Genomic DNA, 15,172 nt, shown 5'->3' on the forward strand with positions numbered 1-15,172 from the left:
ATGATCCAGCTGCGTTGAACGGTTTCAATAACAAGAATTTCAAGCACTTGATCATTTACTGGGAAGGTTGGAGAACACTTAGAAGAGTCACCAAGTAGCTATTTGAAAGAACACAGGAGGACATGCAACTTCTGTTAAATTAGGTGCTCTTGGAAACGTAGTATTTAATTACATGGCAGAAAATACCAAAGAATTCGAGTTTGACCCAACTTAGTTGTTTGCACTGGTAGGTAGTCACATACCTACAACAGACAAGCTGCAAAACCAACACAGAAATGAGATCTAACAGTTGTAAATGAGGGTATCAGTGATAAAACTATACAGACATCTACAGATCAAAGCCAACCAAGGGTACTGGGCTTGTACTTCAATGCTGTAGAACCCACTGGCTACAGAAGAAAAGGATGGTGCACAATGAGAAATTGCTAGGAAGTCACATGCAACCATTCTGAACCGTATCTCAGATTATCTCATGTTTGGTTTTTATTTTCATTAGGATTTGAGAGGAGAGTTTTCACCAATAAAGGTCTGAAAGCCTTTGATCATTCACTCTATTTAATCTAATGAAAAAGAAGATCTGTTTACATGGACACCTCAAGCACAAGAGTAGAAAAGATCAAAGTTACACAATTAGCAAGGACCTGTGAAAGACTTAATCTCTACCAAGTAACTTCCATTTCAGCTTCAGCGCAAATGAGCTGAAATGTTCTTCCTCCAAGTGTCAGAAAAGGTTTCTCTCTCTCAGTTTGGCTTCTCAGCTCTATTACCATCCCACTGCCGAGATCTGACAGGATGTTTTCAGATGGGCAAGACACAGACTTTTTAAAATCAGGATTAATTCCACACTAAACTTCAGATTCTCAGCCTTTGTAAGTTTTCACGACACATCATGGACTTCCATTAAGCAGCAGTGTAAAACTAAGCACTGGAACACATACAAAGATGTCTAAAGGTACAGAAAATCTTTTATTAGAATCTAAGTCAATAATATACGTGACCCAATAAAAGGCTTCTTCAGATGCTATAACAAGTATTGAAATGCCATGTTTTCAAGAGACCATCTGCTGTTTTGACATTTTATGACAATTTCCAAGCCTTCTAGCAACCTTGATTCTACCTCTTTCAATAGCATGTTTTGCAGTGAGGTTTTTTCCTCCAAACTGGGCATTGATTTATCATACATTTATAATGCTTTAGAAGTTCTTTCACATTTTACTCTGTAACAAGGTAACCCACATTTTCAGCACTTCACTGTATGTGAAATACGCCCATCTGGTAATGCTGGAGAATAACTGTCAAAGTCAGAGCAATACATGAGCTGTTTCATATATCCTTGACTTACCAAAAAAAAGAAAGGTAAGCAACACATGTTTTATTTTGCTTAAACAGCAGTGTTCATACTGTTAATAATGCTAGTAGTATAAGGACAGCATTTCACTAGTTGTCAGAACTAAAGTCAAGTTTTGAAACTGAGGTCATAGCCTTGCAATAAAACAAGTCCTAATTATAATCAAGAAACAATCAAGGGATGTTGTGTCAAGAGCATCAAGGGAACTTGAACAAACTTCTTTCGGCAGATATTCTTTAGCAGCTCCCAGGTTGAAATTTCATCTTGGTCACTGGCATCCTACTGAAATCAGCATACTTGAGTTTTCATTTTAACCCGGTGGCTCAGTTTTCAATGCTCTCTGCTCATCATCTTATGAAATATAAACCACATCTACTGGTGTAATCTGAATGATACCCATGTTTGAAGCTTGAGATTAAATACATCCCTGCACAACGTTAAGAACTTAAAAAGTTACATATAACACAAAACGTTTCCTACCATACATAGCATGCGTCTGTTCATGCGCACCATACTGTGTTGCAGAAGAAGATACTAAACCAGGCTGTGCGTGTGTTGGTGGTGCCATCATTCTAGCGTTGCCCTGTATTACAGGGCTATAAACATGAGGATGCTGCAGTCAAGAGAAAGAAGAAAACAGTTAATTGGAGGGCTATTACAAAGAACCTACTGTCATCTGAACAAGTATGTACTTAGAAACAGTAATAGCAATAGCTTAGCCTTACTAAAATACAGAGCAAACTACAGATTTCATACTAGCACCATTATCCCAGTTGTTCCTAAAAATTAAAGGGTATTTTCTGCAGTGGGCTAGAAAGTACCAAAACCCACTGGCATATCTGACTTTTGCTACTCGAATTATGTACTAAACTTATGCATCTAATTCTGTATTTATCCAATCATGTCTATTTCAAAGCTTTTGAAGTAAGAGCAGTACACCGAATTGTTTGTTTTTAGAACACCTAACTAGGAGCTGTCCTGGCCTTGACCTGGAAAGAGCTAAAAAGGTAGGATCAGTAATAAATGCCAACTTCTAAACTGACCTTACAGTCTGTTACAGGCTTTGAAGCACACCATGACACCATCAGAACACAGAAACTGCTCTAAGCGACTTCTTATGACTGAAGACAACTTAGGACTGAGCCATTTAATTACTTCTGGTTTGACTTACCACGTAGAGTGAAAGGACTCTTACCTGAGATTGGTAATGTGGCACATGCTGCACAAGAGGCTGATTAGGAAACTGTTGGGGACTATATGCAACATATTGTGTTGAATAAGCAGGTGGCGTAGCTACAATTGGAGGGCCTGCTGCTGAGGCAGGATGCATCATGGTGCTCTGATGATGTTGGTCTTGCCGTTGCTGTGGCATATTTGGTACTACAAAGCAAACAGTGCTTCATATTAGAAACACAGGACAATGAATGACCATCTTCCTGAAGGGTTTTACATTACAATGTCACTGTGACCAAGTGGAACACCCTTGCCTCAGCTTTAACCACATAATAGAGCTCTATGAAAAAGGAACAGCATGAAAAGGAGCTCCTCCAACAAACATCTGATTTTCATCACCGCCTCTGAGCCGTGTATACATGCACAAACCCAGGCCTGCTCTTTTTGTGAAGGAAGGAACAAAGGTGGCGGGAGAGAAGGACTGTCAAGAATAAGTAGAGAAGAGAAAGGTTATATCAGCATACCTACGTTATTCAAATTTGATCCTGTCCCCTTCAAAAGGCTTAATTCACCCTCTATGGGAACTACTCAGCAACTGTTCCATCAACTGGAAATCTGAGTCTGTTAAAATTGCTTGTGCTTATGGCTGAGGAGAGCAGAATGAAGGTCTCCACACAGCCACAGTCTGAGCTATTCACATCTTTTAAGCTCTGTGCTACCCCTCAGGATAGCAGAAAGCAACTTTTAGGTCACAGTCAACACTGAAGGGGACAAATCAACCTACAAGAAGAAAAGGAGTAGGAATAATTAGAGGAAAGAAAGAGTAAGAGAGCAGAGCGCTGTAGTGTGGGACCACCTGGGCTATCCTGGTAAGACAATCAACCAAACCACAGCAGCCAGGCACTGAGCACAAACTAATTCAGCCTACTAAGCAATAGGGCATGAGAGTTCAAGGTGAGCTCCAGCTTGCTGCAGCGAGACTGCAACTAATAACTATGCTAACCCAAGCACCTGTGAACTCCACTGCAGTGCGCAATGTAGACAGAGCCCTTAGAGAGAGGCAAGGAGGGAAATGTTGAAGATGTCAGTAAATTCCCTCAGTGATGACTGTATTTACACTGAAAATCAACAACAGAGAAGAGTAAATACAGGATGGAACTGGAACAGCGTAAAGGCCCTGACCTTCAACCCATGCAGCTCCGTCAGGACTGTGCTGCACACAGGATGGATATCCAAAACTAATGGAACTTGAGAAAGGAATTCAGAACAGGAGAGCAGCCTCATGCAGCAAGTGGGTACCCAGCAACATATCTCTGATTAAAACAATCAGTGTCACCAACCAGAAGATTTCCTGGTCAGACCACAGTGAAGTTAGTGTGGTTTAAAACAGAATTACATTGTGGGGTTTTGTCTTCCCTCCATTCATAAAGGCTACTTGTTTATTTCCACACAGCAGAACTGCTCTTTTAAACAATTTCCTCCTCCAGTGACTGGAGCTGCAGCACTGGAACCTATCATCACAACCCACTGTATAAAACTGCAAGAAAGCATGCACTGTGTAGAATCAGAGCATTATGTGAAAAACGACTATCAAAACAAGACCAGCATTTTTCTGCTTCTTCACTGCACTGCCCAGAAGAGAGTGCATCTCACCACACATGTTCTCCCCTCCACAGCCACAGGTGTCACTTCTTAAAACCATGGCATTGTTAGTCCAGCTGTTCAGTGTTGCAGAAGGAATGCAAAGGAACAAACTGGAACCAGCAGTAAGCTCCTTCCAGAAGAGCAGCATCACATACTCTTTCTGAAGTATCTCCCTCTTACTCTGAATTTCTCTCTATACTCTGAAGCATGAACTCTTTCTGAAGAAACACTGATTTTGCTTGTTGACCACAACAACCCCCTCTACTAAAGCACTACTGAGGGCTCTGCTGTAAATCAGTGGAGAAAACTGGTGCAGAAAGGTTCCCTTTACACAAACCCATGATGTTTATGAAATACAGGAAATGATCACCTTACCCTAACATTCCAAGTGAGAGAGACATTTGCCTGTTTGACAAATCAGATTCCAAACTAAGCAACTCCCCATTACTCCAACTTAGCATGTTTTGGCTGAATTAGTTTATCTAGATTTTCCACTTACTTCTCTTTATTAAAAATAGCATTTAAAATAGCAATTGAAAGCAAATTAACACAGATTTGAAAACACATAAACATCTGTAATGTATTCATGCTGCATGCAGACTAAGAACCAAACAGGCAGTATTATTCTCACCTTTACCTGCTCTATATGTCTTGGCTTGGTTCACTGGCATGGGCGTCATGGGAATTGGATACAAAGGCTGAAACAGAAGGAGGTGAAGCTGTGATATGCCTTCCAAAAGTGAATGTGTGTCAGGGTGGGGGCCCCACTCAGCTTTGATGTGTTTTACTCGGTTATGTTACATGGTTTAGTGAACTCTGTCTAACATAGGGTATTTTCTTGGCTCACCGTGATTAATCTGTGTGTACAAACAACTAAGGGCATATGGTTTGCAACAACCACTTAAGTCATGCTACTACTGCTGCTTCAATGTACTAAACCAGTCTGCTTTATAACAGTTAGATTTGTTATTTTAGTAATCCCTACAATGACCAGAAACCAGTGGGACCCAGCTGGAAGAAACAGTTGCTTAAAATTTAAGAGAGCTTGGAGGAAGGGGAGGAAGTCTAGCTAAAACTTAACAACAATGCAACTGTGCCCGTATTTACAAGAGTATTATAAGCTGTACCATCTCCCTGTTTTAACTTGGATCTCCTAAGTGTCCTCGACTTGCTGACACCCATCTGAGAAGTGTAAGCTTGTATCTTACCTGCACGCCTGGACTCACTGGAACCGGGTACATCATATTTGGTGCAAAACAAACGGGCTGCGTGTACACTGGGGTTGGCTGCTGATGACCCACCATGGAGGGGCTAGGCTGAGCTTGTGGACGAGGGGAGGTTGGTGTAGTAGAAGGTTTCGGCTACAAACAGAGTTCAACGAGGCATAAGATTAGTTTGATTACCCTCCAAGTACAAGTTTTACTTAGAAAGCTCTACTCAAAAGCAACAATAAACAGTATCAAGTAACTTACTTGAGCAAAAGATCGAGGGTTGAACTCTTTTGCATTAGGATTAAGTGTTGATTTTCTAACTTGCCTAAACATAACAAAAAAATGACATTCAGCATTATTCTTCTATAAGCATATCTGTAAAACTCCCTAATGGTTAAAAATTTAGAGATTAAAAAACCTCATTTCCATCTGAGAGTCAGATTTCTGAGAAGACAAGCAACACATGGCATGCAAAAAGCCACCCTTGGTGACAGCACTATTACTATACTCATCCATAAGAAAGCTTTCCTGCTGTTGATACTACAGCTCACATGAGCCAGGAAAACATTCAAATAAGCATTTAGATATGAATTAGGCATCAAGAGTTCTACATGCAGCTCTGCCACTGACTCATCAGATGACTTTTAGTAGTCACTTCACCTGTTCTCTTCTCTGTGTAACAGAGAGTACTGGTATCAGTATATAAACAGTAAGATATTACACATTCATCACAGCTTTATCCACAAATGGCTAAATGCTAATAACAGATGTGCTTATTCTAAAAGGCATAATTACTCACTCAGAAGTATCTTTCTTCTCCTCTTTATCCTCTTTATCTTGTTTACTTCCAGGCCCAGATGTCTGTACACCTTGTGAAGTTACCTCAGGCCCTCGCTTTTGCTCAGAACTATTACTTATTGAAGGAGAAATACTTGGACTATTAGGTTTGCTACTGCCACCATTAGAGTTAGTATTACTGCCAGTTTCTATGATAGATTCTTTAGGGGTTGATTCTGTCTTTTCTTTAACTACATCTCTCGCTTTTTCACCTTCTCGGGTTTTGTTTAGCAGCTGATCCACTGCATCTGAAGAGGAACTCGACTGTAACTGAAAAGGAAGAACCCCAAGGAATATATTCAGTAAATTGATATGCAAAACTAGGGAGAGACAAACCCAATGCTATCACATACACAGAGTAAACCACAGTCCCACAGGCCTCAATCATCTGGAAATGACCTTTTAAAGCATACATTTCCATCTCTACTAGAAAAGAAATCTATGAAGCAGGATGATGTGTTAAGCCTACACTGTGAAAGAAGCTATTCAGCTACTCAAATGACCTATATGTTGATTAGGGAGTGACAGGAAAGCTTAAGAGAAACCTCTGGACTCATCCCCATGTGATTTAACAGTAACACTTGAAAAGCCAACCTGATTTAATAAACCAATATAACCATTTTCAATTTGCCTCAGCAAATCCCTTTACTTAATTTTCAAACAGCTCTTCCACACGGAGTTTAAATGTGATAATTATTTGCACCTAATAATCAAACAGGCTTCAAGTACTGTTTTCAGTGTACAGTCAATATGCACATTCACATGTATTAGGCAATTCTACTAGCAAGAGTCAGCATCGATTTTATAGTATCTAGCATGAATTCTTCTGTTTTCATAAATGAAGCTCAAGTGGTGAAGACCTGTTCTCCTGTTAACACATGCAGTTTATTCAGTTCATTAAAATAGTCTGGATGCACACGAGTTAACATCAGTAAGTTAACACACAGAGAGACTTACCCTAAAGTCATTCTTAAATTTCTTTAAATCATCAATCTGTTTTCTATGTTCTGAAACAATTGGAGATACACCTGCCAAATATAAGACCAACATTGTCCAGGCATTTCTAATACAGGACTGATACACAACACGTACACATTACTGATTTTGCAAAAACGTTTCACACCTAAAAATGAAAGTGTTATCACTTCATCTGTAACTTGCTGTAATTCCATGAACTACGTGTATGAGCACACAAAAATACACTGCTGAAACCACAGCATTACATAACTGGCATATCTGTAGTTCTAATGCGTTGCACCAAGACAGAAGCCCTGAGGTGCAGGGACTGCAGAACTCAGCTGAACACAAAGCAGCATGCAGCAAAACCCTCAGAACATTAACAGACCAGAGTTTCAGATCATAGCAAGTAAAGGCAAACGCTGAACATGGTCAGGTTTAGAGCTGGACTTGATCTTAAAGGTCTTTTTCAACCTAAATGATTTTATGATTCTAATTTCAGCATGAAAAGATGTTTTGGAGAACTAAATGAACAAATGATGCTGCAGAGAGGGACAAATTTAAGGCATAATAGGAAGAAGCACAGCTACAAAACCTATGCTGACCATGATGCTCAGGAGTACAGCTCTAAGCAGAAACACTCATTTAGTCCAGACAGCTAAAAACCAGCTTTGTGAGCAGCAAAACGAACCACCAGAGGAAAAGAAAGCCCACCATCCACATGAGCATCTCTATACTGTGTTGATAAAATGAGTCAAGAACACCACGTAAAATTGCAGGCCTGCCACTTCACACCTGCATGACCAAGCTCTCGATGTAGAACACCCCAGTCAGACTGCCTCCAAGTCTTCCTCAAAATGCTAACTAAAGCAGTCAGTACAGCAGGTTTAGTGGGTGGAATTCCTATATTACACAAGAATAGTTGAAAGCTTGATACAAACCTTTGTTTTCAGGTTTAGAAAAACTAGGAGAAGTCTCACTTGGCTTTATATTCTCCTTGTTTCCAGTTGCTGAATTTTGCCTCTGGTCTTGAAGCCTAGTATCTTTAGCTAGGAAAGAAATTACCAAAGTTATTCACTTACACACAACTCAAACTAACCAAAGAGAGACAGCAAGAGAGACAACAGAACTGAGATTTAACCATTTTAGCTTACAAAAGAAAACACTGGGGTCTGGAGGGTTATCCTCCCTCCTTCCCACTCTACTGCCTTTAAGCTGAAGAAGTCCCTGTCAAACACATCCCTCCCATCATACACAGAGCCTTAACTAGGCTGGGAAATGAACTATAAACTGAGAGTGGACTATTTTCACTAGTCCATTAGACAGTGCTGGAATGATTAGAGTTCTCAGACATCTTGACTGTGCTCTTGAGTCTTTAGATTATTCCCCTTCCTTCTGCTGTGTCCAGAATATTCCTTGAAACCAGCATCCCATGTTTCTTTAAACAGCCAGGAACTCAGTTTGAAGAAAAAATATAATCCTCAATTCAAGTCAAACACCTATAAGCCCATTCTCCTAAAAGAGCAGAAGAAATCAAGCATACAGACTTACCAAAAAGCTTTTCTCCAACCTTAGTTTAAAGCTAGCATCATGACAAAAGGGGAACTTGCTACACAGTGAAATCAAATGCATGAAAAGTTTTCCTATCATTTAGGAAGCAGCTCTGCTCTTGCAGACGCACATTCTTTGTCAGGGAGTAAGGAACAGGAGCATTTGCAAGCAGCAAGGGTAACTTACCTTCACTGGAAGGGGTAACTGCTCTGTTGGATGCAGGGCTGGCAGGTGTAGGAGAGGCAGCTGGAACAGGCATGGCAACAGATTCAGTGGGAATAGTTCCAGGCTGAGGAGAAGGCAGAGCTGGTCCCATGGGAGTGCTGCTCTGCCTTGGAGACCTAGGCCTGTGTGTTTTAGGGGATAATCTCGGAACTAGAAACAAACAGGGAAAAAACAGTTATAGGATTAAGTTTCCTCATCTGCTCAGCAGTTTGCTTCTTTATAAATCACTAACGACATGTTTTAAAATACTTAGTGAAGCATTATATAGTAATTGAAAACCTGTTTACCTTTCAGGTTCATCTCCTAGTTCCTTACAATGCAGCATTGCAGATAAGTGGTGCAATTAATTCTGCAGACTGTCCCCTAATACACATCACTGCCCTGTAGTGCCACCATGAAACTGCAATATTCTCTGCCCAGCCCCCAACAGCTCACATTAACACAAAAAAGGTGGCCAGGTCTCCACACAAACAGCTGTAAAACGTTTAAAAGGGGTGAAAAAAACCCACATCCATTTTACAGCGTCCTCTTTTGGAGGTTTGCCAGCTGGAAGAAAAACAATATCCTATTGAACGAAGATGGTTTGATGTATGGTTTTGCCCCTGTGTAAAGCAGTGAGGGAAGCTGTATATTCTTTGAATGGTAAGTTGTACCTCCTGCTCACCCCACCGTGGCTAGTTACGTGCTTTACATCGCATATTAACATCAAGTGAGCCAGGAGAAAGACAGGTTGTTTTAACAATCCTACTTGCATGTTAATAACATATAAAATGGGGAGGGAAGATGAATCAGACATAATGCCATGACAGAAGAGGTTAAATCTTTTCCACAAGGCAACAGGTCTGAGGGGGTCTAATTCCTCCCTTCTTGCTGAAACATGCATCCCCACTGCCCTCCTCTAGAACTCTAGCACTGCTAACGTGGACCAGCCCTCAATCGGCTGCTCACTTGCCCTTCAATTCAAAGAGAGTGCCCAGCTGCTGACAACTCACTAGAACACAGCCTCAACTACAAAAGCTTGAGCCTAGGGCCTGTGTCATGAAGTATTTAAGAAACATGTTAATGGAACCAAAAAAGAAGAGACACTGACTATTATCTGCTGCTACAGCACTGAGACAAACACAGAATAGCCACTTAAAACCTGACCAGTTTTTAAAGGAAAAATACATCCAACTTAACTTGAATATCATTTCATCACCCTTCCAACACCAGCCTTCCTCTATCCAAACACCTCCTCCATTGTAAACCACAACTCAGTTACACTGCCATTAACCAAATTCAGTGATGCAATGGAAGACAAAGAACTTTTCCTGTCTCCTTCAATAACTTCCCTGAAAACTGCTTTTTTCAACAACCAATTCCCACATTTTTCCTTCCTTTCATACAGCATCTGACTTAACCTCTCTGCCATTAGGTCAATACTGCACCTGAAGGACCAACTCACCAACTAGTTTACTAAGCTACCTGGGAACATCCTTGTCCCACATCATCTGAACAGGCTAAGTTAGCAGACCAGTGTTTATTCAGAGGCTGAATTGTCTAGAAACGCAGTATTCTGCTTAGCATTCATACTCCAGAGTGCCCCTGGCAAGCCATCTGCAATAAGCCAAGCTTTACCTACCCCCACTGACAACTGATGACCACGTCCCACCTGAAGGGCTGCCTCGTGCCACTGCAGTAGTAGATGCTTCCCCTGGTGCATTATGAGATACAAATTCTAAGCCACTTGAAATTGTACCCCTACCAGTAGAGACTCTGTGACCTCGAGGGTGCCGTTGTGCCTTAGGAGACATCCGTGGAGGCCCTGAGGAAAAGAAGACAACCCCACACAATAAGTACTTCATGTCCACCACTACGAGTACCCAAACATACTGCTTTTAAAACTGGGTTTAAGCTAATAACTCTCAGTATTATAGTCAAGCAATTTACACTGACATCAACTAGAACCAGGGATCCATGAGAGTAAAGAGGCCAAGTCATTGGTCCAGCCAGACTACCAACACTCATCGCCTTGCTCTGACAGCTCAAGTTCATTGACATTTAGAAGCTTTATCAGAATTAGAACAGGTATGCAGGTCCTGGATGTAAAAGATTTGAATCCAAGCATCCAATATTGCTTACTGCCAGACATGCCAAAAAGGTGAGTGGCCCAGCTCCCTCTGGATAAGCACAGCTCCAGGCTATCAAAGGTTTTCCAGAAAAGAACAAATATCCATTGCTTTTGTCAGGTGGTGATACCAACCATATATTTACAGTGCAGTCATCACTGGCTGACCAATGCTCTTGGGGAATTTCAGCAGAGCATCCTGCATTGAGGCTGAACTGCCTGCAGCACGTCGCAATTCATTTACAAGTCAGCAAAATTGCAACCAAACAAGTTATTGTTATCCCCAGGTTCAAGTCATGCATGCTGTAACGCCAGAAGCTAAAGTCAGAAGTGAATACAGTGATTCCGAACAGCTTATACCACTGCCACAGAACAGTTATGCTCAAGTCTAAGCAGCAATACAGTTCCTACAGCCTAAAATACATTTCTCTGTACAAGATGAGACTGAAATGTTGATACTTCAAAGGAAAAACGGTGTATGAACAGAAGACAACGTGGCCGATTACAGTTCACTTTTAATGTAGGTCAATAACAGTGAAAAGTTCAGATAATGGCTTTCTGGTTTTAGATAAAGTTCTAAAAGATCAAGTACCTCTTCTGGTTACATAAATCTTTAAATGACAGCCTCCATTTTAACCATGACTCTCAAGCACACTTCAATCCAATTTATCTACAGGCAAGTCTTTTAAAGAATACACACTTTGTCCAGCAATGCCCTAGTCCATGTTGTGCAGGCTACTTTTTAAGTGCACTTAAAGAAGATTAAATAAACATTTGAGAATATGCTCCCTTCCTGTACCCTCAGAGGACAAATTTAGCTCCGATACTTCTGCATACAGCTATGGAGACTCATGGGTTAGCCTTTCCCTGCATATTCCTGGCTGCTAATGCAAACAGATCTAAAGTCTTCTACAGATTCACCTACAAAGCAGCTTATCCTATCCCATTCCACAGTGCACTTCTCCAAACATTGGTTTTTAACAAAAGGAAATTCAACGATTTAGTTCAATTTGGAACTGCTTTTTGTGGAACAACTGTATTAAAATATTTGATATGTTATATACAATTCATATTCCTAAGAAGGCCCTTCCAAGTTATCAGGTCCTGCATGTTGCTGTTGGTTAAGTTAAGACACTGAGCAGCGTTTACAAAGCTGAGTTGATTTCATACCAACTTGGGAAATGTCACAGCTTTATTTTGTTTTTGTAAAGCTCTTCAAATAAAAAGGTTAATAGAAATAGTCTGATAAAACTAAAGTTAAACACAAAATATAGGTTAAGTAATGAAGAGGAAAAACAATTTTGTAATTAAACTCACAAAGGAGTTAAACAAAGACAAACAAAAACATGAACAAATCGTGGTATTGTACCTTCTGAAGACATGCGTTTAGGCATAGTAGAGACAGGAGCTGGAGAACCATGAGCAGAGGGGTGAGACGGGGGCCTGGAGGGCCGCGAGGGGGGCCTGGAGGGCGGCCGTGTAGGGGTGGCTGCCCGAGGTGGAAGAGAGTTGGGACCTGACTGGTAGCGAGAAGGTGGGCGAGAGGAAGGAGATGGGCAAGGCGATGGCCAGGGAACACCTGACAGAACAAATGATATGAAGGAAAGTATAAAAACTAAAGAAAAATTATGGGGAAAAAGGTCAACAGAAAAAAAAAAGTAAAATATGACAAAATGATTTTTCATGTTTAACCCTTTGGGGATAGCTCAGTTTAGCTCGGCAACCGAGAAAATCGGTCTCTGCAAGGTTATTTCCTCCACCTCAGGTCAAATTTAACATCTGAATGTCAGAAACTCCCCAAAGGGTTAATTAGGATCTACAAATACTACTAAGGAATAGACAGTAAAGTTTGATCTGTTAGCCTATTATATATATGTTCTACAGTACGCATCACTCTTGACAAGATCCTTAAATAGCTACTAGAGGTTCTCAAACAGCGGTTCACATATAGTATTGACTCTACAAACTGCTACTTTCAAACCAAATGATGAGCAGTATCAATTCTAGGAACTGTATCTTTACAAAAAGCAGCGGTGTTCAGTGTCTGAATCCTGCCATTAACGCTTTTAGCAGTTATCTGAAGTATTAATGTCGTATTTTAATCTAGGATATAGGGCTCACTGTTTCCAAATCAAAGAGATTTAATTCACAAGCCATTCTGAATATTTTAGGTATATGATGTTCATTCAGCAGACTAATAGTATGACAGAAACCACGACTACTATGAACAAATGTCAAGGCTCGCACTGTTTGGGCAAGACTCAGTTGTTCATCCTTTATACAGCTGACTGTATTTAAAAAGGAAGTCTCACTTACCTTTAGATGGTTTCTCAGACTTTCTCTCCAGATAGAGGCACTTGAGTATTCTACATTTATCATTTATTCACAGCCATCTCTTGTAATAGCAGTTTTAACTTTGAAAAAGAATGCCTCTAGGATAGGCTACTGCTGAAATCCACCTCGGCTATGTGGTGTCTGGTTTACGGAACACCAATCCCTGCTATACAGTGACTATGTCTGTTTATAAATATTACCCATGTGTATAGCAGCAAATACTCAAATAGCTATTTGGAGAGAAGGCTTTGATTCCTCTTCCCCTAACACTTCTTTTGATTTATCCTTTTTCATGGGAAAGAGAACTGATCCATGCACCAGAAAGGAAGAAAGATGCCTTGTCGGCTGCCACCTCCCTTTCACTAGGTGTCAGCATTGCTACTCCTCCACGTTGAGCTCAGCAGCAGTACTACACAAAGCAGGTTTTAACCTTTAAAACCTGATACTGCACCATCATCTAAGACAAAGGTGACTGAGAGGGAGAACAAGTGACACTTCTGCTCTGAAAAGCTTCGTACAGCGCAGCCAAATGCGCGTTCCATTACAAATTAAACCCAAATCAAAATCACAACCTCTGAGTTAAATGATGGGTGCTAATCTAGCTTACGAAATACACATCCAAAGACCACACGAGATGCAGTTGCAACATAATTAGGTAATTGACTGCAATTTTATAAAGCACATTTGTTTAGACTTCAGATACTTGCCTCCGTTAACTACTCTTTGATCTGCTCCAGAGTTAGGACTGAATTCTGAAGTATGGGATCCAGACCTTGAAATTGGTGGGCCTGATCCAGACTGGCCCATCCTTGGCGAGTTTTGTCTTCCACTTCCCCAAGACAGGACATCTCTGTTCCTCTGTCCAGGTGGAATGTATTTATTTTCTCTGTAAAAACAGCAAATTTCTATCAGTGTCAAGACAGAACAATGAAAAGGACCTGACCAAGTGCTCTGCTGCCATTTTCTGTCCTTCTCAAATCAAGCTAAAGGAAAATTCTAAATACTATCAGATGTTGACCTAACATTCACCTCCTGAATTGGCTTTTGATACTGACCACAGAGTCCACTTTCTATGAGCTCACAGACACTGAACGCTTTAGTCCTAATGCCTGAAATTCCCCACAACATACCATAACCACTGCCTTTTCCTGTAATTCGGTCTGAATTCACCACAGAGATAATACAGGGCCAGGCAGAGGTGCACAAGTTAGTGTGAGTGCCAAAACCAGCACAGGACTGTTTACACAAGGTTCCTAACCTCATGAGCCCTGCTGAAAAAGCAGTTTCAATGAGTAAATGGTACCAAAACATGTACATCACTTAACTCAAACTACTATCGACAGTGTATGCAAGTACCTAGTGTTCACACCGTGGCCTTCTCGCTCGTTAGCATTTCTCTGAACAGCAGTGTATTTTTCTTCTTCTGTTCTTTCATCGTTTTCCAAGGCAACCCGAGCTTTGTATTGGGCACTTGATTCGATTTCCTCTGCTAATTGAGTTGCTCTGGCTTCCCGTTTTAAAAACTCTTCTGAATTATCTCTTTCTAATGGCACCCTAAAAGACAACGAAGAGAACCTCTGAAATGCATCCAAAAGCACAAAGGAGCTACAAAAATGACACTGTGTTAATTCTAACCAAGTCAAGAGGAAAGCAAATTGCTTTTAAGCCAGCAGACTTGCTGTCTTTTTTAGTATGTTGATATTCCTGGACTGATTGGATACTTGGTGTGAATTCAGTGCTATGTACCTGCCTGGAGAGCTGAGGTCAGGCTGCAGAGCTCTTCCA

The 15,172-nt window shown here is 40.8% G+C and overlaps 1 protein-coding gene across 11 annotated transcripts in view; it reads right to left on the reverse strand.

The window, feature by feature from the left end:
* Positions 1-15,172, reverse strand: part of ATXN2 (ataxin 2) — a 51,231-nt gene that overhangs the window by 14,060 nt on the left and 21,999 nt on the right. For 4 of the 11 annotated variants that reach the window (XM_057421320.1, XM_057421319.1, XM_057421324.1 and 1 more), the window contains 13 exons: positions 14,744-14,941; positions 14,095-14,273; positions 12,423-12,632; positions 10,568-10,750; positions 8,908-9,096; positions 8,112-8,219; positions 7,171-7,241; positions 6,176-6,483; positions 5,638-5,701; positions 5,374-5,526; positions 4,797-4,863; positions 2,544-2,728; positions 1,829-1,961 (listed from right to left, as the gene is read on the reverse strand). In XM_057421320.1, the coding sequence (XP_057277303.1) occupies positions 1,829-1,961; positions 2,544-2,728; positions 4,797-4,863; positions 5,374-5,526; positions 5,638-5,701; positions 6,176-6,483; positions 7,171-7,241; positions 8,112-8,219; positions 8,908-9,096; positions 10,568-10,750; positions 12,423-12,632; positions 14,095-14,273; positions 14,744-14,941 (2,048 nt within the window). The remainder of the gene's footprint in view (positions 1-1,828; positions 1,962-2,543; positions 2,729-4,796; positions 4,864-5,373; positions 5,527-5,637; positions 5,702-6,175; positions 6,484-7,170; positions 7,242-8,111; positions 8,220-8,907; positions 9,097-10,567; positions 10,751-12,422; positions 12,633-14,094; positions 14,274-14,743; positions 14,942-15,172) is intronic. The other 7 variants (XM_057421322.1, XM_057421325.1, XM_057421321.1 and 4 more) reach the window with 5 other exon arrangements.

This window comes from Pezoporus wallicus, unplaced genomic scaffold, assembly GCF_028554395.1.
Source record: "Pezoporus wallicus isolate ANWC-B61680 ecotype Strahan unplaced genomic scaffold, APGP_CSIRO_Pwel_v1 contig_9584, whole genome shotgun sequence".
Taxonomy (NCBI): domain Eukaryota; kingdom Metazoa; phylum Chordata; class Aves; order Psittaciformes; family Psittacidae; genus Pezoporus; species Pezoporus wallicus.